The sequence below is a fragment of the Aureobasidium melanogenum genome (genome assembly GCF_000721775.1).
Source record: "Aureobasidium melanogenum CBS 110374 unplaced genomic scaffold scaffold_2, whole genome shotgun sequence".
Taxonomy (NCBI): Eukaryota; Fungi; Ascomycota; class Dothideomycetes; order Dothideales; family Saccotheciaceae; genus Aureobasidium; species Aureobasidium melanogenum.
Genome location: NW_024470054.1, coordinates 275766 through 303592, shown reverse-complemented (window position 1 = coordinate 303592; position 27827 = coordinate 275766). Strand labels below are relative to the sequence as shown.

The 27827-nt window shown below is 49.6% G+C and overlaps 13 protein-coding genes across 13 annotated transcripts; 7 read left to right on the top strand and 6 right to left on the bottom strand.

Annotated features, from left to right (window-relative positions):
- Positions 1-603: 603 nt before the first annotated feature.
- M437DRAFT_38699 (uncharacterized protein) lies at positions 604-1703 on the top strand (the record flags this gene model as incomplete). The annotated part of the gene is made up of 2 exons (XM_041019886.1): positions 604-1113; positions 1167-1703. The coding sequence occupies 2 exons, from the start codon at positions 604-606 to the stop codon at positions 1701-1703; spliced, it is 1047 nt and encodes a 348-aa protein (XP_040883308.1).
- Positions 1704-1986: 283 nt separating this feature from the next.
- M437DRAFT_62503 (Muconate cycloisomerase 1) lies at positions 1987-3111 on the bottom strand (the record flags this gene model as incomplete). The annotated part of the gene is made up of 1 exon (XM_041024095.1): positions 1987-3111. One exon carries the CDS (start codon positions 3109-3111, stop codon positions 1987-1989), a length of 1125 nt encoding a protein of 374 aa, XP_040883307.1.
- A 768-nt stretch (positions 3112-3879) lies between these two features.
- On the bottom strand, positions 3880-4965 carry M437DRAFT_71880 (GTPase; the record flags this gene model as incomplete). The annotated part of the gene is made up of 2 exons (XM_041025752.1): positions 3880-4650; positions 4702-4965. The coding sequence occupies 2 exons, from the start codon at positions 4963-4965 to the stop codon at positions 3880-3882; spliced, it is 1035 nt and encodes a 344-aa protein (XP_040883306.1).
- Positions 4966-5329: 364 nt separating this feature from the next.
- On the top strand, positions 5330-7351 carry M437DRAFT_39375 (DNA polymerase beta-like protein; the record flags this gene model as incomplete). The annotated part of the gene is made up of 1 exon (XM_041020000.1): positions 5330-7351. The coding sequence occupies one exon, from the start codon at positions 5330-5332 to the stop codon at positions 7349-7351; it is 2022 nt and encodes a 673-aa protein (XP_040883305.1).
- A 277-nt stretch (positions 7352-7628) lies between these two features.
- Positions 7629-8531, top strand: M437DRAFT_39545 (uncharacterized protein; the record flags this gene model as incomplete). Its single annotated transcript, XM_041020031.1, has 2 exons — positions 7629-7736; positions 7794-8531. The coding sequence occupies 2 exons, from the start codon at positions 7629-7631 to the stop codon at positions 8529-8531; spliced, it is 846 nt and encodes a 281-aa protein (XP_040883304.1).
- A 487-nt stretch (positions 8532-9018) lies between these two features.
- Positions 9019-10279, top strand: M437DRAFT_39200 (3-carboxy-cis,cis-mucoante lactonizing enzyme; the record flags this gene model as incomplete). Its single annotated transcript, XM_041019963.1, has 2 exons — positions 9019-9879; positions 9941-10279. The coding sequence occupies 2 exons, from the start codon at positions 9019-9021 to the stop codon at positions 10277-10279; spliced, it is 1200 nt and encodes a 399-aa protein (XP_040883303.1).
- A 135-nt stretch (positions 10280-10414) lies between these two features.
- Positions 10415-12543, bottom strand: M437DRAFT_80775 (uncharacterized protein; the record flags this gene model as incomplete). Its single annotated transcript, XM_041027418.1, has 3 exons — positions 10415-10671; positions 10733-11706; positions 11756-12543. The coding sequence occupies 3 exons, from the start codon at positions 12541-12543 to the stop codon at positions 10415-10417; spliced, it is 2019 nt and encodes a 672-aa protein (XP_040883302.1).
- Positions 12544-14810: 2267 nt separating this feature from the next.
- M437DRAFT_62497 (uncharacterized protein) lies at positions 14811-16071 on the top strand (the record flags this gene model as incomplete). The annotated part of the gene is made up of 2 exons (XM_041024094.1): positions 14811-15803; positions 15856-16071. The coding sequence occupies 2 exons, from the start codon at positions 14811-14813 to the stop codon at positions 16069-16071; spliced, it is 1209 nt and encodes a 402-aa protein (XP_040883301.1).
- Positions 16072-16951: 880 nt separating this feature from the next.
- Positions 16952-18886, bottom strand: M437DRAFT_80773 (uncharacterized protein; the record flags this gene model as incomplete). Its single annotated transcript, XM_041027417.1, has 8 exons — positions 16952-17161; positions 17218-17285; positions 17336-17549; positions 17606-17793; positions 17845-17935; positions 17994-18123; positions 18174-18453; positions 18793-18886. 8 exons carry the CDS (start codon positions 18884-18886, stop codon positions 16952-16954), a joined length of 1275 nt encoding a protein of 424 aa, XP_040883300.1.
- A 2082-nt stretch (positions 18887-20968) lies between these two features.
- Positions 20969-21669, bottom strand: M437DRAFT_62495 (uncharacterized protein; the record flags this gene model as incomplete). Its single annotated transcript, XM_041024093.1, has 3 exons — positions 20969-21223; positions 21302-21581; positions 21632-21669. The coding sequence occupies 3 exons, from the start codon at positions 21667-21669 to the stop codon at positions 20969-20971; spliced, it is 573 nt and encodes a 190-aa protein (XP_040883299.1).
- Positions 21670-23218: 1549 nt separating this feature from the next.
- On the top strand, positions 23219-23917 carry M437DRAFT_62494 (uncharacterized protein; the record flags this gene model as incomplete). Its single annotated transcript, XM_041024092.1, has 1 exon — positions 23219-23917. One exon carries the CDS (start codon positions 23219-23221, stop codon positions 23915-23917), a length of 699 nt encoding a protein of 232 aa, XP_040883298.1.
- A 211-nt stretch (positions 23918-24128) lies between these two features.
- M437DRAFT_71873 (Molybdopterin biosynthesis MoaE) lies at positions 24129-24693 on the bottom strand (the record flags this gene model as incomplete). The annotated part of the gene is made up of 2 exons (XM_041025751.1): positions 24129-24481; positions 24534-24693. The coding sequence occupies 2 exons, from the start codon at positions 24691-24693 to the stop codon at positions 24129-24131; spliced, it is 513 nt and encodes a 170-aa protein (XP_040883297.1).
- A 1012-nt stretch (positions 24694-25705) lies between these two features.
- M437DRAFT_71872 (uncharacterized protein) lies at positions 25706-27080 on the top strand (the record flags this gene model as incomplete). Its single annotated transcript, XM_041025750.1, has 3 exons — positions 25706-26238; positions 26294-26889; positions 26938-27080. The coding sequence occupies 3 exons, from the start codon at positions 25706-25708 to the stop codon at positions 27078-27080; spliced, it is 1272 nt and encodes a 423-aa protein (XP_040883296.1).
- Between the last annotated feature and the right edge of the window lie 747 nt (positions 27081-27827).

The following is a 27827-nucleotide window of genomic DNA, read 5'->3' as shown; positions in this document are numbered from 1 at the left end:
GGATCCATTCGCTGATGCAGCTAGCTAACGGCCGGAAGTGCTGAGACCGCCCGTACGCGCCATGAACCAACCGCATGGAGACCGACACCATCTGGTCGCCTTGGCGAGCTCTACGCATTGAGTAGGAGTTGAAAAATTAGATCGCAGTATCGCTGGAGACGTGATCTTCATTGTCCGAAGGAAAGAACACGTCCAGCGAGACTGTAGGACAGGTCGATGCCTCGCCGGAGCGCTCGGCACTGGCGACGCTGACTGGCGACGCTTCCACCCGCACCAGAGAAGAAGCCACTCCTCCCGGGCCGTGCCTGCCTTTTGCAACCAAAAAGGCCGACCCCGCCGTCGCTTTCCCTTCGCTCGCCCCCTTTCCATCTCATGCTGCCTTGAACTATCTCTTTCAACTTATCCATCAACTCTAATATCCTCCTCATCGATAAATGGAAGCATTTCCGAACCCGCAGGTGGAAGACAATCGTAGGTTTGCTAATCAACTCCTGGCCGGTACGCTGACGGTTACCACTCGTCGCATTTGAATCTAAAGCTTATATACTTGCAGCCGCACATCAGACTCAATCGAACGTATCATCACAACCCAAACAAATTTCCATGGCGGATCCCCGGATCAGTTCACGTGAAATGCACACAGGAGCCGAACTAAACAGCGAACCTCGCCCTCAAGTGCCAACTTGGTCGGTGGCCAATGCAAAGGAAGCAAAGCCAGTCTCGGAGCCAGAGAATCAAACCACTGCAACCAAAGTTGACACGGAGCTCCCCAATGGAAGTCACCCCGCTTCGACCGATGCTGATGCACAATCCGACATTGATGAGCTATTAGTTGGTGGTGATGCTGAACCGGAACCTCCTCGCTATGACGGTGACTTTGACATCGAAAGACACGACTACTGGTGGAATCTTCTGGATCAGGACAATCCTCGTCATGCTAGAGCCTCCAAGGGCATGCGCTATGGCACGGAACGTAATCCCAGATGTGATACGTGTGAGAGGCAAAACAGGGCATGTATGACTCGGCCAAACAGCCACGATAAGACTGGATGTGTCCGATGTTCATATACACAAAGCGGGTGCTCGCATGCCAGAGAAGCCAGAGAGTCTCACGTAAGTGTTTGTATTCGGTCAATAGCTGTGGACGACGACTGACCCCTTAATAGCAACAGCGAACTGGTTTCCCGCTTCTCAAAATTGGAAGCGCTCGCAAACGTGACGATATGGACGACGACGGGTCTCGCAGTCCGCCAGTCGAGATTGCAGTCAAGCGACCACGCTTGTCGAGTTACAGTGGTGGCTACCCAGAAGGGGCCAGGGGTCTGAATGCTACCCCGTCTCGGCCTAATTTTGATGCACCTGCTTCCGTCAATGGACGCCACTATTCTCCGATTCACATACCGGGATCAGTGGCAGAGAGGGAGCGAAGCGGTGCCAACGGTGACAGTACACGATCTGCCCGACACGACGCCGATGCTCGCCAGTACTACGACTCACATAATGACATTTCCCGAGCCGAGGACAAATACCAAGACAGATATCAAAACCATGACCGTTATGAAGTCTCTGCTCGCGATATGAACAACTTGTTTAATCTGGTTGACAAGCTTCAACGAGAAGTGAGAATACTTCGCAGCAAGCTGGATGGTATGGAGGCTCGCGTGGACCACTTGAGCGGAGCTGTCGACACCTACAGGTCATAGGAAGGATTACAATATTTGTCGACGATCGATGTTGCACTCAGAGCAGAAACATGGTTAGCGGGAGTTGAGGAAGCGAGTGCGAACATTATGGCTTACGTTTGATGATGAGGTTGTGGCATTGTGACTGGAGTCTGAGGGGCTGTTTATGAGTTACGCACACGCATATGGCTGGGCATTATGTACGCTTTGTTGCCTTGGAGTACTATCGAATAGATGATGCAGTAGCTGCACCTAATGAATTCTATTCCTGTACGACTTCTATTGGTCTTTTATGTTCGGGCGATCATAACCACACTGCTGTAGCAGCGGCCAGAGTATTCCCGTCTTCTCCCAGTAGTTGCGTCCTCGCGATCTCTCTAATCTTCTTTCCATCGAAAGCCAACATGAAAACATAGCCCTCCTGGCTATCCGTCATGGCCAAGTACTCCACTCCCTCTTGTCCTTCAACCATGGGCGCAGGCTCGATAGCATTAGCGATGCCACCACTCGTTGCGGTCTCAAAAATGTCGATAGCCTCTCCTCGCAACAAGCCTTCTTCGTCTAACTCAAATACTGCAACATAGCCTTTGGTCTCCTTTTCCAGTCCCCGCGTTGATGCGTAAAGATACTTCGGTCGCCCGGAGGTAGGTCTGCTTAACCGTACTTCATCGGCCCAGTACTTCTTTTCATCCTTGTCTTCAGGAATGATCCTCTTTCCGGAGACCAAGTCCAGGGTTCCTGTTTCCGAGATCGACAGTGCATCGACATAACAACTGTGTTCCTGAACCGAATAGAGAATCTTTCCATTCGGGTGCGGCCAAGCATGTCTAGGCCCATCGTTCTCCCTACTCGCAATCCATTTTTGCGTTTGTTCTAGCTTTCCCTGACCAGAAGAGATGGCGTAGTTCCAGATACAGTTATGTCCTATATCGGCAATGTAGAGTGCTTTTCCATCTGGTGAGAGATCGACCGAATGGGCACCATGTCTCAAGCCTCCGAAATCGCCATGCGCGACGCCATTTCTAGCTCCATCGTTTTCATTGCCTTGGTTTCTGAATTCGAGGTTTTGGATTAGGGGGCCGATGCTGCCGTCGCTGAGGATGGAAAACACTTCGCCGGTGGGGCCGCCTGCTGAGTAGAGTGTCGTGTTTGAGCTGCAGACGTAGCCGCTCATTGACCGTACAGGTTTCGAGTTTAGAGGTGTGAGGGTATGATTGTCCTCAACGCGATAGGCAGCAACAGCAGGAGGAGATGCCCAGACAGTTGTGTAGAGGTGTTTCTTGTCCGAGGATAGAGAGAGCCAGGAGTGTCCGCCAATGGCTTCGGAAGTGTGCGCTATTTCCAGTTTACATTTTGAAATATCCTTGCTTGGTGTAAAGCGCAGAGTGAATAGTTTAGGCGTGTAAAATGTCCCGACCAGGAAATCCATGTTTTGAAATCCAGTTTCCGGCTCACGACAATTTTAGCTCATGGAATGATTGGTAGTGAATCAAAGAATGGTTTTGAGCGACGTAGTGCGGAGAGTGTTGTTTTAAAAGAAGATGATGGCATGCTTCGGAAGCAAGTGCAGCTTCCGAGGAGGCGGGCCGCCCTCCAGGCGTTCCTGGCTAGCTGGAAGCGGGTTTGCAACTGCCTGAGTTTGGTTAAAATGGCCGACGAGATCGTTGTGAAACGAAAATTGACCATTCAAGTGTCTTGACCTGCAGGTACAAATTCTAAACGCTGTGGATTACCTAGGTATGAACATGGTATTGACATCTGAGCACGGAGCTTTTGCCGAGGGAGACGACTCGCAGAATCGCGCGAGATTGGCTTTCGAATTACGGCGCAGTGCTACAGATTCATGCGTCTCTCAAGCTTGACATCGGTCTTTTCTACCCGTCGGAAGTATCGCTTGAGCATTTCCGGAGCTCGTGTCGCGTGGTCCAGCGTTTTGAAGCCTGAAGCCTTTCGGATCTGCAAATGCAACCCTGATTGCAGATCTCCGAGAAGCTTCGTACCCGCGAGTACTTTCCCGATTGGGGGCTTTGCGCTGTCTCTGATTATAAACAAGGTGAAGCTGCCCTCCATGGAACCTCTTCGCGAAGAGCTCGAGAATCCGATATAGTTGACCAATGCCTATCGTGCGTCATTGTCCAATCGCGAGCTTGCGATGGAGGGGAACAATGGTCTGGTGAGTGAGGTGGACAACGGCGCATCATTCACTGGTTCCGGCATGCCTCTTGATGTTGCGCAACTTTCGGGCCTCCTTGTCAGCTCGTCGTGCCTGGTTCAGACTGCCACCCATATTCGATTCTTCCATAATTCTCTTTTGCAAGCCATCTTCGGTAACCTCATCAAGAAGGAACCGGCCCCAGAGGCCGTTTCTCCAGCGCTGAACCATCCAGAGAGCGGTAGCTTCGGTGTCTGGCTCACCACCTTTCTGTAAGCGGCCGGTCTTGTTTGCGATAGCATTAAGCAGTTCGATGATGTCGTTGGTGGGCGGACAGTATTCCTTGTAGAGCCTAGGATCGATCAGGTTGACGCGGTAGAGTAGGTAGTCGGCGAGAGTGGCAGGGGGGATGATAGTGTCTTTGACGTTACCGCACAGCGCGAGCTTGAGCATGGCTTCAGCATCTGGCACGTATGGTATGAAGACACCGGGAGTGTCCAGCAGGTAGACGCCTTCACCATCTTCGGTACTGTCGATTATCTTGACGCTTGTCGAAATCTTGCGTGTTACACCTGGCTGTGCGCCCGTATGTGCAGCTTTTCCCTTTCCGACTCCTTCTTTTCGTAGTGCATTGAGCAGCGATGACTTTCCGACGTTGGGCATACCCACGACCATGATGCGCGATCCGGTCAAAGAGGTGCTGTTCTCGAAGTAGCGGCGGGCGAAGTCCAGAATCTTACGAATGTCTTTCTTGTCCTTGTGGTCGGAGAACAAGACTTCGGATGGTTTGTGCCATTTGCGGATGATGTCCTCTCTCTGTTTTGCTGTGTCAGAAGTGGCTGAGCGGAAGGCGACAGGTAGACTCACCTCTCTATCTGCGGGCTTGTTGTGGCTGCCCAAATCGCGCTTGGTGTAGATGATGATGCGCTCGCGGCCTGCTAGACTCTGTTCGAACAAAGGGTTACGAGAGGTTAGTGGTACTCTGTAGTCACGGCACTCGACAATCAGGTCAATCTGCGACAGCATCGTGTTCATCTTGGATAGACCGGCAGCATGATGACCCAAGAAGTACGATCTAGGAAGCGACTCGACGGGCGGAAACACCGCCCGCGCTACAAATTTCGCTGCCATTCTGTTGCAATTCTACTGTACGTCGTCGCTCGTCGCAGCTTTGAAAGTTTCAATTGTTTTGTCGCAACTCCAGAATTGTTCTCGGCTCGGACTCTCGGAGAAGCTTGAGCCGAGCATCGCGTCACCAACAACAACGCCTTTTTACCTTTGAGACTGTTCCATCTATCCAACCTGCATGAAAGACATGTTCTGCATCGATAACAAGTATGATAATTCCAGAGGCTTCTAGTCACCGAGCATCGAAGAACCAGCGAATGCCTGTGACAATATCTTTTAGGGACCTGTAGAAACTCCTAGCCGTGTTGGACGACGTGTTGCATCGCCAACAGTATTTCACCATTTCAAAATGTCTTCTCCCCATTGGATGGCCTCTTCTCCTCCGCCACCAGAACCTGCTGCGGAGGAGAAATCAGATCCAACGTCTAAACCGACACTTCAACTTTCATCTTTACCGCCCATATTCGTCTCGGAATCACATTTGGACACTTGCGAGCTACATGAATTGGAAGATGATGTCGTCGAAGCTGGAGGCTTACTGTCTTATGATCTGAAAGAAGCACAAATTGTCCTAACCAAAGCTGAGCGGAAGAGGCGCATCCAGCTGGACTTGCGATCCAAAGGATGTCACACTGAAGAAGTCGAGATAGTTAAGGATTCCAATTCGCAGAACCATGTGTCGGACGCGTCCGATGCTAAGAAGCAGAGAATTTCCGAAGTAGGAAGTACTGGAAAGAATGACAAAGACAACTCGACCAATCATGACGGCAATATCGAATCAGAGATTGAGGACGAGTCAAAGTCTGTCAAGCGCAAGCGCAAACAGTCTCCAGCGAATGGAGCCCCGAACGAAGGATACTTTTCCAATCCTTATATCAAGGTCTTAAGGCTGCAGTGGTTCATGGATTGTCGAAAACAAGGCACAACCCTTCCTATAGAGCCTTACCTACTCTACCAAGGACGTCGTGTTGAGAAACCCAATGACACAACTACGCCCATCAAAGGCTCCAGCTTCTCAGCTCAATTCAAAACGCCCCAATCAATCTTGGAACGAGCAAGAGCAGACGGAGAAATGAACACTTCCTCACCTGTTCAGCAACGCAGCCATCGCAAACTTGGTCAGATCGGCGGAGGTAGAGTCTCTGCACCTTTCCAACCTACGCCACACACGAAACGGGCCCACTTGTTACACCAAACGACTTCCGAGCATGACTTGGGTCAGTCAGGAGATCTGCCGGAGATGCCTCCATGGGTGCAGAACGAGGTGAAGTACGCCTGTCAACGATCGACGCCAGCTGGCTCACCGAACGCATCTTTCATCGCGCAACTCGAGAAGATCAAGCTGGCTCGATTGTTGACAGGCGATGAGATAGGTGTACGGGCTTACAGCACCAGTATCGCTTCATTGGCTGCTTATCCTTACAAGCTCAGTAGTGCACGAGAGATCTTATATTTGCCTGGCTGTGATGCCAAGATAGCAAACCTCTACGTGGAATTTGCTAACTACGGCAAGATTCAAGAAGCAGACAACGCTGAGAACGATGAGGGACTCAAGATTCAGAGGCTATTCTACAACATCTGGGGCGTAGGAGCTACAACAGCGAGAGACTTCTACAAAGAGAAAGGATGGAGGGATCTGGATGATGTGATTGAGTATGGCTGGAGTACATTGACTCGTGTACAGCAGATTGGCGTCAAGTTCTATGACGAGTTTCTGCTTCCCATACCTCGTTTGGAAGTTGAAGAGATTGCCTCAACCATCCACCGACACGCCGTCAAGGTCCGCGATAAGGGTATGCAAAGTCTATTAGTCGGTGGCTACCGGCGAGGCAAAGAGAGCTCGGGAGATGTGGATATCATCCTATCTCACCCAGACGAAGACCAGACTTTGAACATCATCACCGACATTGTGGCGAGCTTGGAAGAGGAGAACTGGATCACACATACCCTACTGATCAGCACGACGACTAGTAATCGTTCGCAGCAGACACTCCCTCTCAACTCTTCCTCCGCTCACGGTCATGGCTTTGATTCCTTGGACAAGGCCCTTGTAGTTTGGCAGAACCCTAATTTCGACCTCGATCCTTCTGATACCAAGCAGAAGAATCCAAACCCGCATCGCAGAGTCGACATAATCATTTCACCTTGGAAGACAGTTGGTTGTGCAGTCATGGGTTGGTCAGGTGGCACCACGTTCCAACGTGATCTTCGCCGCTATGTTCGACAGACGTACAACTACAAGTTTGACTCTTCTGGAGTCAGGGACAGAAAAACTGGAGATGTCGTAGATGTGGATGGCAAGGCAGATACGATGGAACAAGCAGAGAAGAATGTGTTTGACGCTCTGGGCTTGGAGTTCAGAGAGCCTTGGGAAAGATGCACAGGATGAAAAGATACATGTCAATATCCACGACAATGAATTCCCGTGATATTCATGATTGGTGATGGTATCGGAGGGCAAGTTTACTCGAGGTGTTTGCATAACTTGTGCATTCGAAGTGAGGGGCATAGCTTGTGGCTGATAGCTCCAGTTGTGGCTGAAATGATGTCAGTGATTGTCATTGGCACGCGATGCAACTGTAAACCTTCGCGACAATAAAATCAAGAGTTTCTGCATCATCTGCTCTATTCAAAACATCCTCTTTCAACTTGGGTACTCAGCAGCCATGACGGCACAAGACAAAGTCAAAGAGACAGTGCGCGAAGAAGCGCAGAGAGTCGCCGGCCTGGCACAAGATGCTGCTCAGTCTGGAGCCTACCTCTATCCCATCAAGGTATCGTCATCCCTGTCAATGAGCACTCACCTGATAGCCAGACTAACTTTGCTCTAGGGCATCTTCTACTTCCTCTCGAAACGCGAGCTCTGGAAGCCTCTCGCAAACAGGCTCCTCCCAACCCTCGCTCTCGGTCTCACCACACTCGCTGGTGTCTTCTTCTTTGGATACCTTCCCCAAGCTGCCGTTCTTGCAGTCTTCAATGGACCTCTGGCTGCCGTCAATGCCGCATTGCTGTGTTTGAACGAGAGTAGCACCATCTTCAATACCCTCTCCAAGACGTTCCTTATTGAGGAAAGCTTGATCAACACCTTCGACGGCACTTTGGTTGCCAAGGGCGAGGCCGAACTCGTGTCCAGAGAGCGCAAGGTCGGTCGTGGCGGTGATGCTATCGGTCGTCTGGGCAAGCTCGTCAAGAAGCCCTTCGCCAAATTCGCTCCCAGCGCCATCATCAGATATGTCATGTACCTGCCTCTCAACTTCATCCCTGTTGTCGGTACTGTCATGTTCATCCTTCTCCAAGGCAAGCGCGCTGGTCCTGCTGCTCACGCCAGATACTTCCAACTCAAGGGTATGAGTAAGGCTCGCCAGGAAGAGTGGATCGAGAAGAGACAGGGCGCATACACCGGTTTCGGTACTGTTGCTACTCTGCTGGAGCTTGTCCCCATCGCCGGCGTCTTCTTCGCTTTCACCAACACTACTGGTGCTGCTCTTTGGGCTGCCGATCTCGAGTCTAGGAACAACGATAACCAGTCCACTGCCCAGCTCAGAGACCAGTCAAAGAAGGCCCGCTGAGGAAGTCCTCATGGTTTTGTCACCTCTTGTTTCGTCGAAGGGTGAGATGGACCGATTGCAACAGAACATGTCAGCTCTAGAAAAAAAGCCACGGCTTCCTATATCAAACATCTTTCAATGCCCATGCTTCCAACTGCTCCTTGACCCTTCGCTCGCTTGAACCTTGCTTATGCCCTAGCTCAGAGCTGGCGAATTGTTGATCATCATCATTCGCCAAGCACGTCCCCACCATAGCGGATCGGTTGGCTGTCACCCCCGCTCCGACCTCACTCCGCCTTGTGTTTCCAGCATCATTCTTTTTACAGGCAGGCGGCTGAATGCATCATGTCAACAGCACTATGCGTCAGCCTGTTAGTCGCAATAAGCGCTCCTGATGTAGTAAGGTAGCAAGCGCCAGACTCATTTGTGCCGGTATAAGTAGCGTAGGTGACACCGCCTCTGTTTCTTCTTGATTGTTCTTTCCTTACCCACAGTATTCTTTGTGAAGATGTTTATCCGCTCATTGCAGCTTTGTGCTGCGGCCTCTTTGACTGCTGCCACGAATCTCTTCGTCTCGGACTACTCTGGCGATGTCTCTACCCTGTCTTTGACTGAGCACGGTGGTCACTACTCTCTGACCAAAGTTTCTGCCAATACCGGCTGCGCCCCAAATCCATCTTGGCTCACTTTCGACACCAATCACGCTACCCTGTACTGTCTTGACGAAGGCCTAGAAGTCACCAATGGGTCACTCACATCCTTCACCATCGGCGACGATGGCAGCCTGACCAAAGTCCACCGCGAAACCACGATTAGCGGCCCTGTCAGTGGCGTCATCTACGGCAACCCTGCTGAGAAGCGTTCAATCGCATTGGCACACTATTCTGGCAGCGCACTCAGCACTTGGGAATTGGACACAAACCGTACCGGTAATTTTGCGTTTGAGCAAGACTTCCTCTTCAACTTGACCAAGCCTGGTCCTAATGCCGAGAGACAAGATGCACCTCACGAGCACGAAGCTGTTCTCGACCCTACCGGTCAATTCATCGTTGTCCCTGATCTTGGAGCTGACCTCGTTCGCATCTTCTCTATCGACTCTGAGACTGACGAACTCACGGCTGAGAAACCTCTTGCTGTTCTTCCTGGCTCGGGACCCAGACATGTTGCTTTCTACCAACCTTATGGTGTTTCTGGCGCTAAATCGACGAGTTTCATGTTTTTGGTTTCTGAGTTAGGGAATACGATTACTTCTTTTGCGATTTCGTATCCTTCTGCTGGTGGTATGAGCTTTAAGGAGGTTTACAATACTACCTCCTATGGCGACCTTGTTGTTCCTGAAGGCAATGCTGCAGCTGAGATTGCCATCTCTGTAAGTCTAGATTTCCACCATCATTCTATGCATCAGAACACTGACATCTACGTCAAAAAAGCCCGACAACCGCTTCCTCATCGTCTCAAACCGCAACAACACCTCCTTCGACATTCCCAACCCATCTCCCCACAACACCACCTCCATCCCTTCAGACTCATTGTCAACATTTGCTCTGCAAAAAGATGGCTCGCTCAAGCATATCCAGCTCTGGCCTGCGGGAGGAATGTTCCCAAGACACTTTTCGCTCAACAAGTGGGGTGACTTGTTGGCTGTGGGTTTGCAGTATGATAAAAGTGTTGTTGTGTTTGAGAGAGATGTTGCTTTGGGGACTGTGGGTAAACCTGTGGCCAGATGGGTTGGTGGTGGAAATGTCACTTGTGTCGTTTGGGATGAGTAGAGAGATGGAGGAGAAAACAAAGTCATGAACTGATGCATTGCTCAATCTACCGAATCGAAAAGCAGAACATCCTCCAGCACCAAGTATTCTGAGAACGTGAAGTCATAATCGTTCATAAACAACATGCCAGTCTCCCTAAACCGTCTGCTGCTCTCTGAAAACTTGTAAAGCAGATGGCGAGAAATTGATCAACTTGTCCAGCCCGCGAACGGACAAAACATCCAATCTCAACAATGCCAGATTCAGTAAATCGCAACTGCAAGACTTGATTCGCAACAAGCTTCTCCACGAGTTGAGCAGATCTAGACATTCTTTTGCATCTGCCGTGTTTGGAGAAGTGACAAAAAGCAAGACCATAAAGTTGCTCGCTATGGCAAAGTTGGTGCGAGAGTCTGAGAGTGTGTTAGTCGTGACTGCTCAAGCTGAAGATTGGGAGCAAGGGAGGGAACTTACAGGATGGCCAGAAAGCTTCCATATGATTGGCATCCAGACTTTCAAGGAACTCGAATAGCTCTTTGCCCATGGCTATCGCTCCAGTTCGCAATGCATTTGTAGCTTGTGTGTCTGGTTCGCTCGTTGGACGGAGCATAGCACGGAACAGCTGAACCTTTGCTGTCATGTAGGCTAGATGCAGTCCTCCCTGCGCATTCAGATCATGCCCGTGTCCAGTTCTGACCGTGGGCAAGAGATCTGAGGGCAGCTCCTGGTACCATTGGCTCAATCTTACTCTCAGCGGTTTAGCCACTTCCAGCGTCATGTCGAGAGAACTGCAGAGTTTTTTGGTTGCCTTGATTGAAAACAGGTTACGAAGGATATCGTCCACAATTTCTGTAAGTGCTGAAAGTTGAATAAAATGTTCCGAGTAGGCTCGGTCATCGCTACCTTCAGCGAACTCGAAATCGTCTTGTGTCAGCGGAGAAACGTCCCAGTCGTCTGATAAGATGTGTGAGCTTCGACCGGTGTTCAAGGCAATCCACTTTTCTTGATTGAACACAGCCCAAGCCAGTCTTCTTCTGAGTCGTTGCTCCCACAGAGGCAGCGGCCAGTCGGTTGGATCAAGGTTGAGGCCTAGCGACTGAGCGATTGAGACTGCGTCTGTGACCATTGTCCACTTGGCTGGTGTATCAGCCACGTGCTTGTTTGTCGGTTTCCGCTGCACAAGCAGGAGAAGTGTTTGGACGACTGATAGCGATGGGGTATGATAATTCGGTTGCACAGCTGACCAAGCGATCTGGAACAGGGAGTCGACAGATGGTGGAGTGTATACATCGACACAAAGCTGATCGTCGAAGATACAGAATGGCAGTGCATGACCATAGACCGCGGCAAGAAGCCAAGTTGGGAAGGCTTCTGGGTCGTAGTCGCCATTGTTCATGCTGCGCTCTCGAGACAAGATCGGAAAGTACGGCTGTACGAAACGGAAGAAACTGCTTTGATCAGTATGCAAGCGCGATTTGCAAGCATCCAAGAACGTACATTCTGATGAGCCTCTTGCCGATATCGTCATGAATCATGTTCTTGATCTCTCTTCTGAAGTTGTCTAACATGCCAAGGTCTCCGGCGGGTTGAGATTTTGCGGCCAACTCGTTTGGCTGAATGAGGAAATGAACGGGAATCTTGTCGTTCTCTCCAACTCTTCGTAGACGGTGCTTCTGGAATATACATTCGTTGTTGCCGTCACAGATAAAATGGCGAAGTAGAAAAGGGTCGCGCTCGCCACTCAGACCAACGACCTGGGCATTGCTAGAGCCTTGCACATCCAATGAGGGCTCTTGGGCATTGTCGAAGAAGGATGTTGGAATGGATTCCACGGACTGGGTGCGTGTGGAACGAGACGATGGTGGTGCTAAACCTGCTTGAACGGGATCAAATTGTTCAAACATCAAGGGAGCGAACATTGGCGAATCGAATTTGTACTCTCCAGGCAGGCCTCCAGGTAAGCTGGCAGTCATGAAGGATGGCAATGGTTCCCAACTGAGTAGATCACTTCCGAGGTCAAAGTTGCTGGGTGGTAGCAAGGGCTCTCGAGGACGTTCTTCGTTGGTATTGGGACGTCGTCTCTTCGCAGGAGACTCTACAAATGTGCAGTCCTTGCCATAACGCAGACATAATTCACAAGGCGGTTTGTGCTCAAGATGACAAGCGGCCTTCTTGTAGCGGCAGAAATCACAGGGACGTTTGTTTCTGCTCTTGTAGGCTCGAGCTCTGTCTTGGACATCATGCTGGCCGAGCCTTTGTTCTTGGAGTGGAAGCACGACTTCCATGTGGAATATGTTTTCCTGTTCAATTGAGATAGGCGGAGTGATAGGCGAAGCTGTCAACCGTATGATCGGTGTAGTCAAGGTGTAGAGGATTGGGAAGTCTAGAAACTAAGAGAGCGGGCAAGCATGAACGACTCTCGGGAAGAGAAGTAGGCGACTGCCCAGGATTTGTCTGCTCCTCATGGTTGCGACTCCGCATTACTCATAGAATCTTGTCGATATCGACCCCAACTCAATTGGTGCCACTGGATCCCACCCGTTTGTATATCCTTGCGGTATCGCTTCGACATACCAGATCAGAAGCCGATTGTCGGTAGGATTGTCGCGTCGTTGTGTTGCATGCAAGGTGCAGTTGCTCTAGAAGTGGGGCTAAACAGCTACCTCGGGAGGGGCCGCCGGCGCTCGCTGAACCCTGATCCTTTAACCGGCGGGGAACATGAGACGGCAAACTTCGGCAAACTCTGGCCAGCATTGGCTTGAGTCATGGTTTGCTAGAGCACTGCCGCGTCCTTATCTACAAACCGATTTCGTACTCAGCTCCGCCTCCACCTGCTGTCGCTATCACGAAGAAAAGATACCGTAACGATGTGACCCGCGGATGTGCTGGCACACATGCTGTACAAAGATGGTTATAATTGGCCGAGGAAGAGATAGGCTCATCCGACAGCTCGATAGGCTCGTCCGACGACTTGTCCGACATGCAGGAATGCCTGGAGATACCTTTGATAGCCGTCCGGCATCCACTCCTATACATCTGGTCTCTTAGCTATCTGACTTTGATAGCAGACCCAGCCCGATCTAATTCTTCTTATCAAGACCCTTGATATTTGATCACTCAACAATCGCACTCTGTAACCAAATACATCTTGGATGCTCCACATCCGAAACCTGCTTCCGATAACTATCTATCACGAATCACAACTGCTACCTCAAATATTAATCCAGGGTCTGGAGACGAAATCTGACCTCCTCAGCAGCCATTGTTCATGCATCTCGGTCTCGCTCTCCAATGCAATGTAGCGTGATTATTCAGCTATCAAAATGCACAATGGTTTCCTGCTTGGAGGCGTGTCCAGAGAGAATTCTCGAAGATAGAGGCTTTCAGTGGACATGCTCTGCTTCGGGAAACTACTGTGCATTCCTATAGCCGTCCGAAATTAGACTCCAGCTCACAGGAGAGGTCAATCCCGCCAGTCTGCAATTTCACGAGTGCACGACTTTTCTTGTCACAATTGTCAATTCACATGCGTGTGAAACTAACACCAGGTGAAGTTTTTAGATGCGTTCCTGGCTTCTTATAAGTAGCGTCCTTCTCCCTCTGTGGCAGTCTTTCCAACGAAGAGCTGGTCCTTCTCGGACTTGCCTACTCATCAGATCAGTGGCTCATGACAGCCCAGATCGGCGAGTCTGCTATCTTCAACAGCCTTCAACAGCCGCCTAGATGCGCGAGCCGGGTCGATGTCGAGTAAAGAAAGATATGCTTCGCTCGTCTGGCCGCAAAGATGAAAGAGGACTCTGCGTTAGTTCACGATGTTCGAAATTGTAGACAGGATTGTTCTTTCATTGACGGGATTCCATCGAACCCGAGGCACGACGCGGTCTCGCATTCATGAGCAGGTACATCTCCAATATAGACTATCTGTATTAGAGAATGCTTGACCCTGAGCACGAAGAGATAGTGTAGACAAGTCGTCGGCTAGCCGCAATCACAATATTGTTTGATCGATGGTGACCTCGTTGAAAGCAGGTTTGGATGCCATTGATCTCACATCTTACTTTCTGCGCTCTCCTACTCAGAAGCTCATCTCTGCATGGCCATAGAAATGCAGGAAAGTAACCAGACAGCTTGATTGTCCGGAGAAATGTCAGCTTCTGAAGCTGGAGAAAATGAGATCACCTGGGTCACAAGAAAACAAGCTGGGCAAAGGATTTGAAACCCCTCACCGACCCCTCTCACTATATACAGAATATTCTAGGCATGGTATCAGGCTACCTGTAATATCACATTCTTTGCCAATAAACACCCTTGTCCATGTACAGAACCCCGCGTCCAACCCCGCGTACCCACAATTTGTCCCTCCTTGTCCGCAGCTCCGTAGTTCATATTGCATATATAGACAGTTCCCGTCAAATAAACTCAGAAGTAAACAATTCTCCGAAACTATTGACGATTTCTTCCGTTAAACAAAAAGAAGAGTGGCCCTCTCAAACTTTTGTTCCTCACCACGCAAACCAAAGACCGCAAAAGAGAAGGGATCTAACAAGACGCAATGGCGACTTTGGGACAGAACAACAATAACATACCACAAGGCGATCAGGTCGATCCAGCACAAGCCCAAGGAGCCCAAATACCCCTCCAAACCTTTTCGCTCCCACAATTTCCACCCCAAGCTGGTGGTCTTAGAGCCCTGACCTTGACCTCGGACATCAAACTCGACGACTACCAAAGCCTGCTGTCGCAACCCTTTGTCATTCCTCCGCTACCGCCTAACATCGAATCTCTAACTCTCGAACTTTTTACCTTGGGATATCCCGTGGGCTGGTTGAGTCAATTAGCAGACCGTCTGCCCAATCTCAAGAGCTTGGTAATTTATAGCCAACTCTTTGGCGGTGTGTCAAAAGAGTCGCAAGCGGATGGTGTTGAGTTCTTCAGAAAGCTGCCTGGATTGCGAGCATTGCATCTGCTTGATGTATTCGCCCAGCCAAAGTTTTTCGAGAGTATTGGGCCTTACGTGACATACTCTTCAGATGAGGAGACTGCGCGACGAGGCTTGATGTTCTTGGAACTCAACTACACGGTTCAGCATTCCGATCCAGAGTTCTTGAGCAAGATTCAGGCGACGGAGCTGAGCAAGCTAATTGGGCCTGGGTTGGTTACATTGGCATTCAATGTCAGCGAAGCCGATGTGACCGACGATCCTGAGGATCCAACAAACAACGCCGACAAGTCCGCCGAAGAAGCAGCAAAAGATGGTGTGGTCGCGTTGAATAGAACCCTCGGCTCTACTCTCGTCAAGGCTTTGACAAACGAAACAACACGACCAAGAGGTCTACGAGTATTGAACTCAACACTATTCACCTTGACCCCAAACCAACTGCGCACAATCCTCGACCAGCAAAAAGCTCTGATGGTTTTGAACGCAACCCTAGAAGTCGACAACCACGAAACCTTCAAGAAAGACTTACTCTCCATTCTACCATCGCAAGAATACCTCGAGCAAGTCGAGATTGTCGCAAACCCCAGTTTGCAATTCTTCCTTGCTGTTCGTGTAACCTACCTTTCCTCAAATCCTTATTTCGCTGACCATGCTACAGCTCCAAAATGTCAAGCACAAGGCTTTCGAAAACACATTCCCGTCGCAGACTGAAATCGAAGCCCTGGGCGAGAAATGCGAACGCCTCACAAGCTTCAAAGCCGATATCTTGCGCTCGAGCGCTATGCAAACGATCAAATGGGAGAAGAAGGATGACAAGTGGTCAGGTGGTGTCAAGGCTGCACAGACCGAGTTGAAGGTAGCAGAAGTCGAGTAGAGATAGAACAATTGAAGGCTTACGAAAGGAGAGAGAAATGAATGATGCCATGATGAGTTAAACCGAAGAAATGCCGTTGTTTTGTACCTCTGATCATCCCTCTGTCCACTTTCATCAAGATGCATCAATATCCATCATGTACCGACCGGACTCATCGAAGGGTGCGTCAGCCTCTTGTCTGATGTAGACCTCTTTGTCACAGAGGTGTTGGTATTTCGCTTCTCTGCATCTCGACAAGCCCCCAGCTTTGTTTATCGCTATTATCAGAATCTCAGTCACCGATACAATGATTGTACCCCTGCAGCGTCATCAGATCGACCGGAGAGCATTGGAGAGCAAGCACATACCTCAAGACCGAAGAGAAATGGTGCTACTATTGCCGTATGTCAATCGTTCGCACTGGCAAAGGTCGAGAAAAACATACACAACACAAAGAGAAGAGGGTGAGCATGTTTTGAAGAAGCAAGCGTATTATTGATACATTGCCTTGGTCTAGCTAAATTTTGTAGCGATATGAGCAGTGGTGTAGTTGAAAGCATTTCGCACCCGAAGCAACGAGATAGCAAAATGCGAACCGACGAGAGAGAAAAGACAACAGCAATCAGACTCCACCGAGCTTGTCTGCACATGTAACAACCGGTGAGATGCAGAAATCATCTGGAAGACATTGCGCGAAGGAAAAAGCAGAACCAGAAAACGAGAATGAAAATCCACAGAAACATATTGCAAAAAAAGATACAAAGCAACAAAAACGGGGCAAGCCACATGGAACGTCGAACTCTGACGTTTGTTTCTCTTTCATCTCAGCGTAGCTCGTGGCAAAATGGTCTCTCATGACAGTTCAAAGGTCATAAAATGCGGTGGCAATTAAGGTGATCCACTAGTAGGGAGGCCAGTTACCGCGCATGTAGCGGGGAGTATAAGAAGAGTCACCTGGCTTGTAGGTGTAGTCGTGGCCTCCGCGGGAGAAGGGCATGTCGCCATCCATGTCGTCGAAGTAGTTGTAGATCTGAGGCAGAGTAGGACGAGGGACATGTCTCTTACGCTTGGGCTCGACGCGAGAGAGATGTTCACCGCTGACGTAGACGCACTGGAGTCGGAATGTGAGTAAACATTCAAGGTGTTGACTGAGACTGATTGACTTACAGGGAATTGGCAGGCCATAGCAGCAGCATGAGGCTTCTCAAAGAAGATGAAAGCAAAAGTGATACCCTCTGATCACTGATTAGTCGCGAACGACGACAAGGAAAATAGATCAACTCACTGCTGAAGTTCTTGCGGATGTCGACATTGGAAATGGCTCCATAGTGGCTGAAGATCATGCGCAAAGTATTCTCGTCGATGTGGAAGGGGAGATCACCAATGTAGATGGCGTTAGGGACGACTTCAGGAAGGATAGTGTTGTAGGAGGTGATAGCAGGCTTGCGCTTCTCCACTTGTGCGAGCGTGAAGGTAAGAGTCTGGTGGTTGCGAAGAGCCTGTTGAGAGATTAACGAGAATGTCATGGAGAGGTTGCAGAGTTGAGAAGACTTACTCTCAGGGCCTCTTGGCATGGCTGGAACAACTCAAAGCGGAAGAAGGCACCGGCAGGCAGGTTGTACAAAGCTCTCTCGGTGTGGCATGGCGTCCACCAATGATCCACTCTGCCGAAAGGACGAAGGTAGTACATTGCCTCAGGTGGGCAAAGCTCTTGCTGATCACGGCGTGCGACAAAGACGGTACCTGTTATCGGGTCAGACAAGCATCGAAGCGAAGGGAAAGGAAGCAACTTACGTGGAGCTCTGGCATACTTAATGCGGCAGGGACGTCCGGAGATGCGGGCACCGTGGAAGCGGGCATCAGCTTCCATAGCTTCCTCGATCGTCTGGGATGTACGTCAGCCAACAAATCGTCCCTGCCCGGAAGTTCGACCGAGCTCTTACCTTGAACTGTACGAAGGCAGCGGGAATGTTCTTCTTGTCGAAGCGAACCTTGACCCAGCACTGGCCGATTTCTGCGAATTTGTCCTTGACCTCGTTCGTAAGCTCAGTTCTAGTGCGAGTGCGATCCAGGCTGGTCGACAGGTCAGTAAATATCATCGTGTGTATGTGCAATGCACTGACTTGGCGACAAAGATGCATGCTGCAGGAGAGAAGATTGCTTGTGCGTTCTCCGCAGTCACCAAGACACCATTGAACCAGGTTTGCTCTGAGGGTGGAGCATGGTTGACGACTGAGGTCTCATCGGTGTTGACTGCTTCGTAGTCATCGGTGTTCTGGTCAAAGGTGTCGTGCGTGCCGTCAATGGTTGCAGCAACGGGCTCGACGGACGAAGCATCATCAAACGAGAGGTCGGTTTGGATACCCGACGAGCAATGTTCGGTGGAGTTCTCTGTAGTAGAGACTTAAAAAGGTTAGTATGGTACTTAGACCAGTAGAATGGATGGTGAATGTTTGATGATGATGATGATGATGAAGAAGAGGAAGAGGAAGGAAGAACATGGTAGGCGAAACAAAAGGTCACGAAAGGCAAGTGAATTTTCTCTTTGTCAAAACAAGCGCGTGCTCCATCATGCAGACGCGTTGTGAGCAAGCAAGAGTAGGGCAACAAGGGAAGGGAACCGAGTGGTCAAGACCGAGACCCGATGGGTTGGTAGACTGACTCAATCCGCGCCGAAGCGACGTATCAAGGCGTGGAACATGACGAGCATGGTGTAGATAAAAGCGGATGATGGGAACTTACTCTTTGATGATGAATAGTCGATCTCGGCATCAGACTTGCTTCTGGTGCGCTGAGGAATGGTCTCGTCGCTGACGATGGATGAAGAGGGAGCCATTGATGCGAAGTTTGTCGACAATGGATGAGAAGGTGTCAAAGGAAGACAAGATGCGGCAGATGCAATGAGCACAAAGCAATGATGAAGAGCTGAGTGTACGAATGATAGAACGTTGGTGAACGATGATGAGAGGATGAAGGGGGATGGAGGAAGATGAAGAAAGGATGGTGTCGGGACGAGGAAGAGACTGGACTTGAGGACTGCCCACGGAAGGTGCAACTCCTCTCACGGCGTTATCCGCGATGATAAATGGCAGCAATGATGGACGAACAGAGCCGTTCGTCTCGTCGAGAAGGGCAGAGGGTATGGTATCAAGTGTCACTCTATCTTAGCTACAGGAGAGATGAGGCCTCAAGGTATAGTCAGATCTGTCTACATCTACAATAACTCATCCTCGAGAACAGACATGGCGACAAGTGCCTCTTCGGGACGTTATCGGCGTCGGCGTTGGCGTTAACGCCGGTTCTGTAAAGGGTACTATATAGGTGGTATGGATTTGGGAAAATCACGGACTTCACTTGACCCAGAAGGGACCCGGACATCAATGTATCAAGAAATTATCATGAGGTTCAGAGCATCTGAAATCATGCTCGATGTAACCGAGAAGTACTTGTCAAGTTCCAAAAGTGATATTATTGATGGTCTAGGATTGGACCTGGTGGTATCGGAGTATTTGCTGCAAGACATAACCGACATACGTCCAAGCAATAGTAGGCAAAGACAAGCCAGAAATTGTTGCACGTCTTAGTACTGACAATGCGCAAGACTCTGTGGCAACATTGCTTGAGTAAGTGGTGCAGGTTCTGGTGAAGCCTGGATTTCTTGCTGCTCGAAGTTGACGACAAACATCCATTTCCACACAAGATGCTACCCAAGGTTGCCAGAAAGCTTCTTATCTTATCCTCTTGTGCTCTTGTCCTTTATGACTAGAGAACGGCAAACACTTACTTTCTTCATATCGCAAACATTCTTTGTAAAAATCTCAATTACCTTCGCAATTTACTAGTTCTTGCGGCGACCTCCCCACTGCTAACAGGAATCTCTATGACGGGGACTAAGGGAAAAGAAGAATGAAGGTTAGAAATACCTCCATATCCACAACTTAAGGCTATCGCCAAAGAAAGGGATTCTCACAACAGCAAATCAAGCAAGGCAGGCCTCGGTTGATAAAGTACATAAGCCAGTACAAATCATTGCTATGCTTTTACGTACTTTTTCTCTAATGTCTCCCTTGTTTCAAACTATTCTGTGCTTAACAGCTTGAATTTCTGCTACGTTGCACCGGCTCTCTCATCTCTGCTACTCTAATGCTATCAAAGGTTGCTAACCTACGTATTGATAGGAGAACTATATCAACATTAGCATGTCAACTACTTCTACTGGCTAGCTTGGAACATGATATTCTTGAAAATATAAATGACATTAGAGCAAAAATCAGGACATGTCGTTGTCCGGAGATACGACGTCGGCGATATATGCTCTTTCGCCGCGATATGTTACCGACATCGACCCGCAATATATAGATACAGAGTACTAGGTCACGAGAACAAAATCGCTATTTAGCCCTCTATAGATGCTATAACCTTTACACATCTTTCTGTCTAAACAGGTTGTTGTTAAGTATGCTAGAGGTTAGGCAGCCCTCTAAGTTAGTTGAAGGCATTAGAGTCGTTATGTCAAGTCATACAATATTTTTGAACCATTTCTACAAAGATGCCCGAGCATATATACCGGGGTCTGATTGTTTTTGCCCAATCAAATTCAATAGCGCATGGTAAATTATGCAATATTATCGTTGTTACATTCTGTTTCACGTGAGAGCACCATAAAAGAGAGCCGCTAGTACGTGGCTTTATTCTTAGTAAAAGGTTATATTTTCGAGCTATAGTATTGCGCAACTCGAATTAAGTACTGTTTCCCGTCCATAGCAATAAGGAGTGAATTCCGTCAATAGCACCAAAGAATAAACACAAAGATCACAATGTTTAAGGAGCGTAGTTGTTGTAAAACATTACTGCATTACCGGAGCAGCTTTCGTCCCGTTCCGGACCTAGTCAGGTCCCGTCTTGGAGAGGAATGAATTTACCAACCTCCCCAAGTCGACCAAGAAGTAGTGCTCTCACACTTGCTCTCGGTGCTCCAGCCAGTAGTGGTGTAAGGAACGTTGGTAGTGATGGTCTTGTAGTCGGTGGCGGCAGAGTAGCCAATAGAGGTCGTAGGAACTGCGGTAGTCTTGGTCTCGGTCACATAGACGGTAGAGGTGAAGGGGTCTGCAGTGACCACGGACACGGTCTCGGTATAGGTGCTTGTACCGACAACTGGCTGCTTGGTGCAGACCTGTCGCACTCGTGAGAAAATGTTACAGAGAGATGCAAGCAGGTGATCATGGAATCATCGTTTGAGGGGAATACTCACTTCAGTGTAGGTAGACCAGACACTGGACTTGGTGACGGTGCTGTAGACCGTCTTAGTCGACGTGCCAACCTCAGCAGAGGGCTCAGTTGTTGTGTAAACGCTGGTCGCGACACCGGTGTGGGTGAATGGGTAGCTGGTCACGCAAGTGGAAACGGAGGTCTCAGGAGTGCTGAAGACGGAAGTGAAGGGGACAGTGGTTTTAGAGCAAGTGGACTTGGTAATGCAACTTGACTTTGACCAGGCCCAGCCATTGCCACCTGGCATGGCATTGACCGCAACACTGCGATATTGTGAGACGGCGCCAAATCATGGAACTTGAAAGAAACCAACCTGGAAGCAAGAAGAGCGACGAGAGTAGTGAACTGCATTGTGAATAGAGGTAGTATAGGAAGCTCGAGAACGAGAGTAGATGTTTTCTAGTGAAGGCTGAGCTGGATTTCTTGTGCTGTGTTGATGCTGCTTCTGTTTGGATGAGGTCGAGTTCAATGAGAGGAGAACATGAGCCTTTTTATACCTTGGAGGCACGATCGCGTTCGTCAACCTGTCCGGTTTGCAACCATGTTGGTTGATGTCCAAGTGGAGCTCGACGCCCGATCCGGACAGACAGAGAAACTATTGAGCTGACCAATTGCATCTGTACAGGCTGCAGACCGTGAGTATATCGAGAAATGTGTAGATGACGCCGAAGTGGTGATATACCGCCTCAGGGAGATGCCAGGGACACCCCGACAGACATTGTCTTTGCCATTATGCATAACGGTGTCGGGCAGAGGATGCGCTATTGAGCTGACCGACGCAGCTGCAGATGAGGAAAAGGTACATAGCAGAGCCACATGAGCATGGTATGCTGTCGATTGGCTCACTCTGCAAAGTACCAGACGGATTTAGAAAGTGGTCAGGCAGGACTGTAGCTGCTTTTTGTTTGACTACTCGGTAGTACAGGCCATCATCGGTGGCCCTTGACTAGGTTCGTATTCGGAGAGACGGAAGACACAATTCGAAAGTTACTGGAATCTCGACATAGTCAGTGTCTCTTTGTACAAAGTCTCGGTCCAGAGCTTAAACAAGAAGTTTCAATCGGCAGACGAAAGCGTTCCTGCAAATCATGCCGTGGTACCGTGCTCACTCGTCAACAATGCATCGTCAACAGATCATGTAGATACTACCACGCTCGTCTCGGAGAGTTTGTTTAATTTGTGTCACGATCGGACAACTGATCAGACGAGTGGTCATGTGGATAACAAGCCAGAGAGTACATCAAGGTTGATGGGCAAGGCTGTCGCTGACACGAATGGCGAGGCAGCAGATGAGGTTGTAGAGAAGTGGAGATGTTTAGTACAGCCTCACGCGCCATGTGGGGTGCATATCCAGTAAGACCTAGCAAGGATAATGCGGTTGTTCCTTTGACACGGAAGCACTCAGGTACGGTATCTGGCCATGCAAATCGAGAAGATCGGCAACTTGTCTCTATCGATGTAACGTGCGTCGGTATTAGTAAAATCTCGGACTGAAGCCCATGACAGGGTTGAGGTGAAAGCAATGAGAAAGACCAAAAGCAAGTCCCCTGTACAAGGTAATGGCTTGACGTCAGTCATACATTGCATAGGCTAAAAACAGACATGAAGGCTTTCATGGACAATGAAGGCATTGGTGGTCTAGTCGAGAATCTCGCAAGCTGGGGAACAGCAGCAGTATGAGTTGGCATAGACGCGGCTTATGAAAATCATCCTCTCTTGTGTAAGTTAGTAAGACCGGATAAGTTGTAGAAATGCGAAACCTAGATATCTCAAGCTGAAGGAAGGAAGTGGTCGCGGAAGTGCACAGGCCTCTGGGTCCTGGCGGCAAGATTTGCGGAGAAGGCAACAACGATCAAGGTGGATTGCTCTTTCTTTTTGGTTCGCATCATCAGGATACAATATGGGCATTCTCTCGAATCTATTAACACAATACGCTGGCGGAGATGACAAGGCAGAAGACAAGAATATGAGCACATCGGTGCCACAGTCACAACCGCAACCTTTTCCACCAGCCATCAGCCAACGCCCGAGCCAAAGTCCGAAACAGAACGGCCTCCTCTCAGTTGACGATGAACTCCGGGAAAAGATGCGTACCAACCCGCGGGCGCGCGCAGTCAGACAGTTGTCACTTTTCTTCGCCGGCGCCACCTTCTTTGGACTGAGTCTTTTCATCACGCGCAGAACTGTCGCCCGGAAATTGCTCGCCGACGCTCCCAAGCAATTCACTCCTTCCAACTTTCAGCCCAAGAATGTAAACGGTGGCGTTGAAGCTGCTCAGGCTTTTGCTCTAGCCACTGCAAATGTCACCAGCGCAGCTATGATGGGTACTGGCTTCATGATGTACGCTCTGGACGTTACCGACACCGACGACATGCGCACCAAGTTCAGAAAAGCCTGGGGCTTTGAACGAACCGCTTTGGGAGAGTCTGAACAAGATGAAGAGATGGAGAAAATGGTCAAGGAATTCCTAGAGAAGAAAGAAGGCGGTGACAACAAGGGCATGGCTGAAGGTCTTGCTAGTCTTGTGGCTGCCATGGCAGCAAAGGAGGAAGAGAGACTCGCCAAACTTCAGAAGCCCAAGGAAGGTCTGGAGAATTGATCTGCCAATATTCTCGACCAAGTCAAAGTTGCGAGAAGGCGTACTTTGCTCACAGTGTCTTGCCCGTCTTGTCTTCTCTGGACCCGCCACGCTCTGTCGACCGATCATTAACGGTGCCACTCCCCCTTCCAGACGCTCACTGTCTCATGTGTCATGACCTGTATTAAAATCTGTACATTAACAACTCCCTCAACTCAACACAGGCTCCGGCTCAACCGCTGATTTTCACGCCTGCCTGGCCATCTCTGTTGGCCCTCCATACACCACCCTCCTCACCACCGAACTCCTCGAGCTTCCAGACTTCAACTTTCTCCTTAGTCAGTTCGAGTGCTTCCTCGCCTGCCCGCCATGCAGCTTGCCGGTGCGGCGACGATACTGAAATCAGGATGCTCTCTTCTGCGATGGGCACAACTCCAAGACGATGAATCATTGCTATGCCATTCAAGCCGTGCTTCTCCTTGATCTCGCGTGCAATCTTGGTCATGGTCCTGATGGCAAGCGGAGCATATGCTTCGTAAGCCAGATGCACAACAGGCTTGTCTCCAAAGTTATCCCGAGTAGTTCCTTGATATATGTTAGACTTATATTCAAGTATCATACTAGATCTATGGCGTACCAGCGAACAGGACGATAGCTCCAGCTTTCGGACTTCGAACTTTATTCATTATAGCAACGGCGTCAAGTGTATCGTGAGTGAGAGCAACGTAGACGCCATCTTCTTTAAATTCAGTCGGTGCATCGGTGGACTGTGTTTGTTTCGAGTTCGAGTCAGACATTGTGATTCTGAAGACTCGAATTCTCAAATGAGTTTCGTTGATCTGGTGGTTGATTATAATTGTTTGAGAGAGTGATGATCAACCAAATGCCGAGGCTGCGTCACATGGGGAACAAACAGAGCAAACAGCCGGTCGAAGGCACGACGAGGCTGAGATCAAGGGACACTCTGCCTTCCACCATTCACATCTCCATCATCTCGAGTCACAGCCAAAGTCTGTTGCAAGTTTCGAAACGGCTGAACTACTCTGCGGCGTGTCCTCTATCGCTGTTGAACCGAACGTAGCCATCACTATCGCATCGACCTTGAGCCCCATCAAGGCTTCACCATCAAGCGCGGCGCCTACACAGCTAACAGACAACCAGACGGTGTATTTTGTGTCGCTGAATAAGAGAGAAGGATACTAGGAGTTGCGGAAAGAGTCAAGGACATCAATCGCTTGGGAAGCATCTTGTATACACGGACAAGGCCTTGACGCGCAGCGTTCTCTTCTTCATCCGACTTCTTGTATCGCTCTGCCGACCTTCGGAGGGAACAACTTATCGTTTTGACACTTCTTCTTTTTCTATTCCTGTACCCTCACAGTGGGGAAAAGAGCTCTGTCTCACATACTTTCTGTCACGCTATTGCTGAAGCCTGTTAACATGTACGTATCAACGCGTAGCAGTCACCGTCATTATATGGTTGCCATCAATTATCAACCTGTCCCTTGCCTGGCTTCACAACGACCGGTCACTTAGCTCATTGTCCGTTCGTCGAGTAAACGACAATGTCGAACGAACGGCCAGAGGCGCAGGCCAAAGTGATCGGACTTCACCTGAACGACGTGACTGGTCGTTGGGGGTTGACTTCTGCCTCATCTGCAGATCTCTGATTCTTTATTCTTCACCTGCTTTCTCCTGCTGACTGATTGTCTTCAGACCAAAGCACGAGGTGGTGAGCTTGCTTTGAACTGCTTCCGACCTACGAACATCCGGTCCATAACGCTTGCTTGAAAAGACGCATCCTTCGCAATGGCTGACGACGACAACTTCGACATTGACATCTACGGTGATGATGAGCAAGATCTCAAGCCCGAGCCTCAGCCCGAGGAAGATCAGAAGCAACAGGGCACCGACTATGACCCAGGTCTCGACGGCACCAACTATGGCCAGCAGCCTAACGAACCCGAGACGGAACCTCCAATAGACAATGATCTCAAACTGGAGGGTGATCCCGACGAGATGAAAGCACAATATGAAAAGAGTCACGGTGGTACAGAGTCTAGTGGCCTTCAAGAACAGCAACAAATTCTCAGCACTACCGGTTCATCGACCGACCAATACAACGCCCCGAAACAAGCACCCACAGAACAAGGTACCAAACGCAAAGAGGGAGAAGACAATCGTGAAGTGGATCCGGGAGCTACATCTGCTTTGAGGCTAGGAGAGCTCCAATGGTGGATCAGTGAAGATGATATCAGAGGCTGGGCCAATCAATGCGGTTGCGAAGACGAACTCAAAGAGGTCACCTTCAACGAACATAAGGTGAACGGAAAAAGCAAAGGGTGAGTTCCTCCTTGTGCCTTGACGCAAAGTTGCGAAGCTGATAGCGTGAATCAGAGAAGCCTTTGTTGAGCTTGCGTCGCCGCAGGCAGCAACGGCACTCAAACATCGTGTCGACAGTTTCGGCGCAGACCAGCAATATGTCAAGAAACACACTTGCATCTACGTACGACCTGATTACAATCCTTTCAAGACTTCGCCGAAGGATGCACCACAACGCAACAAGGTGGTCGCCCCGGGTGCGTACAACAATGGACCTGCCTTCCAGTCTGGTGGAGGTTTCCGTGGCGGTCGCGGTGGCTACAACCGTGGCGGTATGAACAACATGAACACTGGCATGAACATGGCTGGTATGGGTCGCGGTGGCTTCAACAACCCCCAGATGAACATGATGGGCGGGTTCAATGGAGGAGCGATGGGAGGCAACTTCAACAACAATATGATGGGTGGCTTCAACAATGGTATGGGAGGCTTCAACAACCGAGGCGGCATGATGGGCGGCAACATGCGTGGAGGTTTCCAAAACAACCGCGGCCGAGGGGGAATGATGATGCCTAACATGAACATGGGCATGGGAATGGGTATGAATAACATGGGCAACATGAACAACATGGGAGCTATGGGTGCCATGGGTATGGGTAACATGAACATGGGTAAGTGCGACAACACGCAAACAATCAGCTCATTCTGACTTCTTCCAGGAGGTTTTGGCAACAACACGCAAGGAGGACACTTCAACCCAGGCTTCTTCGGCAACGGAGGTGCAGCGAACGGCAACTCATCGGGTGGCAGCATGTCGCCTGGTGGCAATCCCCATGGTGCTAAAAGACCTCGACCGGAATAGTAAGGCGATCGAATTCGCGTTTGACACGCGACAGTCATTCTCAGACTGAGGATATGAGGTTCACAGATTTTACAGCATGCATGTATGGTACTTTCATCTTTCATGAGCGATCATCTCTTCTCTTTCTCAACCCTAGCGACATCTGTAGAAGGGCACATTTCTTTCTTAAACAATGACAGTGTCCATTGAAAACAAAGATTACGACAGCTTCCATATGAAACATCTCTGGTTGGAAGCGGAGGCGTGTTTTGACAATCTGCACAAAGTGTTGATAGTATGAGTTGATCTGGATACCGTCATGGGTGGGGCAAACAGGATGCGGTACAACCATCCCACGCTGCGGTGAACAGGACAATTGAAAGCACCAATCTGTCATGACGAGATACATCTCCAAAAAGAGGGCAATGGACGACTGCTCGCTTTGAGCTGATCTTCAATTTCAGAGAGATGTGCAATCCCATGGCTGAATTACAATCATATTGCCGCGTGAGGCTCCAGAGTTTGGTAGATAGAGGGTGGACGAAATCCGGCAAGCAATAAAGCTTCCTGCATCCTCTCGGAGTATCGAACCTGGTCCGGTAAAACATCAATCAAGGGTGTCAATGAGTATGAGCAGACAATCATTGTTGCGATGGTGACAAAGGCAAGGAAAGAGAAACGAAAAGGTGGCCAGCAAGGAAGTCTTATCGTTGGTTGGGCTGCAGAACAAACAGGTGGAACAACCAAGGAGATTCCAGTGGTCGGGTC